This window comes from Camelina sativa, chromosome 5, assembly GCF_000633955.1.
Source record: "Camelina sativa cultivar DH55 chromosome 5, Cs, whole genome shotgun sequence".
NCBI classification, from domain to species: Eukaryota; Viridiplantae; Streptophyta; class Magnoliopsida; order Brassicales; family Brassicaceae; genus Camelina; species Camelina sativa.
In genome coordinates, this window is record NC_025689.1 from 13936410 (window position 1) to 13941095 (window position 4686).

Genomic DNA, 4686 nt, shown 5'->3' on the forward strand with positions numbered 1-4686 from the left:
CTTTAATAGGAAAGTAGGTCATAGGAGGTTTCCTATATATTATATTATTGGACAAACATGTTGTTTGGCCGTTCAAGAAGAATTTTAGAGAACTAAGCGTGAAAGCTTTTAGGGTTCTTAGGGATTTTGGTTAGATTAAGAATTGGTCAGTGGCAAGTCGTGTTGACTGTGTGTAAATCTGATTAAACATATCTTGTAAGATTGTTTAAGTGATTCTTAATAAGAAAAGAAGTTCTTGTCTATATTGGCTACATCTTCGTTTTTACAATTAGTATCAGAGCAGTCAACCGACGAGAGCTCTATACTCGCTACAGGTTGAGATCTTGGGATAATGATGCAGTCGGGTAATGAGTTGATGATGCTTCAAAGGGGTGTGATCTTGGATCAACAAGGCTATGGTCGATGGAAAGTGCGCATGGTTCAGCTGATCCGAAATCTAGGTGAGGATGCTTGGACGGCTGTGGAAGAAGGATGGGAACCTCCCTATGAGAAAACCGAAGCTGGTGACAAGATCACTAAACCTAAGGCACGATGGACGGTAGAAGAAAAGAACTTGTCTAAATACAATGCTAGGGCTCTTAATGCTATCTTTGGAGCTATTGATGATGATGAGTTTAAGCTTGTTCAAGGTTGTGAATCAGCTAAAGAAGCTTGGGACATTCTGCAGAAGACTCATGAAGGAAACTCAAGTGTCAAAAGAACAAGATTAGACCAACTTGCATCTCAATTTGAAGTCTTAAGGATGGATCCAGAAGAGTCAATTTCACAATTTAGTGCAAAATTGAGTGCTATTGCTAATGAAGCAAAGAATCTTGGTAAGATTTATAAGAATACCAAGCTGGTTAAGAAATTAATTAGATGTCTACCATCTAAGTATGCAGCTCGTAAAGCAGTTATGAGGGTATCTGGCAACATAGACACCTTGAAGTTTGAGGATCTCATTGGTATGTTAAAATCAGAGGAGATGGAAGTTGCTGAAGAACTGAGAATTCATGATAAAGGAATTGCATTCAAGGCAGATGATAGGAGTGATCAGTTGCAAGAGATAAAAGATAACATGTCCTTGATGGCAAGAAACTTTGGAAAAGCCCTCAAACGTGTTGAAAAAGGACATGGACGAGGGTTAGCTCACTGGAATCAAAGTGCTACAGAGAGGTCTTGTTCTAGGCAAAATATATCTGAGAAAGAAAAAACTGATCGGAGAAAAGAGATTCAATGTCTTGAATGTGGTGGTTTTGGTCATTATAAACTTGAGTGTCCAATGGTTAAGCGCAAGGAGATGAAGTGCTTTGAATGTAAAGGGGTTGGACATTTAAAATTTGAATGCCCAAACATGGTGAAAGGAAATAATAAGGCATATGTTAGCTTTAGTGATTCAGAATCAGAGAGTGATGGGGATGAAGAAGAAGGAGGAATGTTGAATCTTTTTGCATACAGTGCTAAAGGTGATGATATAGCTGATGAAAGTTCCAATGATGATGAGGAAGAATCAATTACAAAAGAAAGCTACTGTGTTTTGTATGACAATTGGGTTCAGCTGTGTAATGAAAAGCTGTTACTTATCAAGGAAAAGCTGAAACTAGAAGCCAAAGTTAACATGCTGGAAGAAAGGAAGCCTGAATTTTTGATCGGTGATGAACTTCCTCCTACTGAAAAGGAGCTGTTTGAGAGGAAATTGAAGAACTTACAGGAGATGTATGGTTTAGAAAAAGAAAAAGCAACAAGCCTAGAAAGAGAGCTGAATGAGAATCACAAGAAGATTAGGATGTTGAATAATGGTGGCAAGAAGCTTGATGAGATACTATCTATGGGAATTGTAGGATCTCAGCATCAAGGTCTGGGTTATCACAAAAAGGAGACTGTTGAGCTGTTGTCTCGTGATGAATCAGTAAGCTTTGTTAAAAGCAATATAAATCATGAAGCTGAGACAAGTATTCTGGGAAAAGTGGTTCAACAGGAAGCCCCTGTAGCACCAACCAGGAACACACGACATCAACATATATCTTCGTGTGAGCGAAAAGGTTGGACTAAATCCAAGCGAGGACGAAGGGGTTATGAATGCTTTCATTGTGGTAAAAGTGGTCATGTCAGATCTTTGTGTTACAAGTTTAAGAACAAGATCAAGGAGCTTTGGATGGCTAGGAAGTGCTTTATCGATCCATCTCACTTTTGCAAAGTCTGGGTTGCTAAAAAGGATCTGTACAGTAAGGTTTCTGAACATAATGAAAGACAATATAATCAAGTAATCCAGGAAACTGAGGAAATCAACCTATGTTGCAATCTCTCGAAGATAGTCACTGAAGATGATGTTGGGGTTGAATCTCAGGTTCTACAGAAGCATGTTGCAGAACCACCTGTACAAGAAAAAGTCACAACTGAATCAACTAGATCAAATAGTAATGATTGGAATGATGAATCATCAGGAGTCTTAGCTATATCTAAACAGTTGCAAGGTCATAAGAATCAGTCTGCTGCAGTTGCATTTGTTGAGCAAACCGTTCGTCATGTTCAGCTGAATTCTCAAGGAGTGCTGCAACATTGTTTTGTTTCACAGGTTGAACCTAAGAACATTATAAAAGCTCTTGAAGATTATTTTTGGTACAAGGCATGATAGGAAGCTTGTTGTGTCCCCCTGCATATATGTCTTCATCCTTGTTTTTATATGAATGTGCACTCACGCTGGGGGAGTATGATGAGATGGTGATATTGGTGATGATGGTGATGTCATAGCTGAATGTAGCTGAGGCTTATGGTTTTGAAAGATTCTAGTACTATTCACATCTGGAGCTTGAGTTGTCACATTCAGATAAAAAGGGGGAGAATGAAAGCATGAAGACGTTCTGGTGCTACAAGGCTGTGTTGTAGGACTCTGGAATATGTTTACGCGTCTTGGAGGAGTCACGGATATTGGATGACGTGGTAATACTTTTGAAGGCTTGGTAATTAGAGGACACGATATTATCATATCTATTAAGAAGATTTGGACTTATCCTTTAATAGGAAAGTAGGTCATAGGAGGTTTCCTATATATTATATTATTGGACAAACATGTTGTTTGGCCGTTCAAGAAGAATTTTAGAGAACTAAGCGTGAAAGCTTTTAGGGTTCTTAGGGATTTTGGTTAGATTAAGAATTGGTCAGTGGCAAGTCGTGTTGACTGTGTGTAAATCTGATTAAACATATCTTGTAAGATTGTTTAAGTGATTCTTAATAAGAAAAGAAGTTCTTTTCTATATTGGCTGCATTTTCGTTTTTACAATTAGGGCTTGTCTAATCATTTTTAGTCCTAATGAAGCTGTCCCGATGGTGTGGCCATCAGTTGAGATGACTTGTGGCATCTTAGACGATTTCTTTGCCTTACCAAAGTTCGTGCAAAAGCAAAAAGAGACGGGTGTCAAATCAATTCTGGAGGAGAAGACAAAAACTGTTCATGAACAACTAATGAAGAGTAATGAAAAGAATAAGGAGCATGTCGTTGATAAGTTAATGATGCATTTACAAAATGGTCGTGGAATTGATGATCTTAACTTAAGTGAGATACATGCATTACTATCTTTCTCAAAAGATAAAATCATACTACATAGGAAGAATCTAAATTCCATGGAGTTTTCTCCTCTTCGCGATCCACCAGTTATTCCATTTGAGGTGCAAGCCGAGCAGTTGACGATCACCACAGATGATGCTTTTGTCGGAAGCGGTCAAGGCGATGATAAAAATGGGAAAACAGATGAAGAACCGAGAATATTTAACATTGATACCTTCAGGGAGAACAAAAGTTATTACTTAATAGATCGATGGGCTCTCGACCCTAAACCACTTGAGCATGTAATTTACCAACATATGCGGAACGAAAATCCAAACTTTATAAGTTATTGTCCATACCAAGGAAGTGGTAGCAATGGAAACGCTAGTTTCGAGATGGAGCCCGTTAATCCCCAAGTGATGACTTTTCATGGTTTGGTTGGGTCTACCTCTCAACCATTACAACATTGTAACATGACAAATAATGCAATAATGGCTATGAATCAACAATTTGATTTCATGAGTCGTGAGCTGGAAAGACAAGATGACGGAAACAACATTAACAACTCAGAATTTTACATGACCAACAATGAAGTTCGACAAGAGCCACCTCCTAATGAAACAACTGCTAGAGAAGATATTATTAATCTGCCGCCGTTCGATATAAATAGGGACTAGCAAATTTCAAAAATCATCATTTATAGACTTCTAGTAATTGCCAATTACTAATTGGTATCATGTTCTATGTTTGGTATGAAATTATAATAAATGTGTTTCTTTGGTCTATTTTAGCAATTATGAACATTGAATCTTTCTTCTTTGTTATTTTGAAATTGTTTGTCTATGATGTTCTTATATTTTACCTTGTTTTCCCTTAGTTTATTCACATCTTTTGTATCTTTTGCTATCCATTTAGGCCATTATTGTGTAGCTTTAGGACCAATCATGCATTAGAGTTTAGTTGCATTGCATTTGCATCTTTTCATGCATAAACAAGTGATTTTGGAGCTTAAGGAACATGGAAGCAATGGAGAAGAGATGTGAAGCAATCATGAAGAGGAAACAAGGGAGTTAAGGCTGAAGAACCAAGGTCCAGAGTCCAACTCGATCGCACACTCGACCAGACACTCGACCGTGTGCTGAGGAGGACTCGACCGAGTGGAG

General features: G+C 38.1%; 1 protein-coding gene across 1 annotated transcript in view; it reads left to right on the top strand.

Annotated features, from left to right (window-relative positions):
* LOC104789246 (agamous-like MADS-box protein AGL36) overlaps nt 1-4200 on the top strand; it is a 5266-nt gene extending 1066 nt beyond the window's left edge. Inside the window, exon 2 of the mRNA XM_010514976.1 lies at nt 3257-4200. Within this exon, the coding sequence (XP_010513278.1) occupies nt 3257-4200 (944 nt within the window). The remainder of the gene's footprint in view (nt 1-3256) is intronic.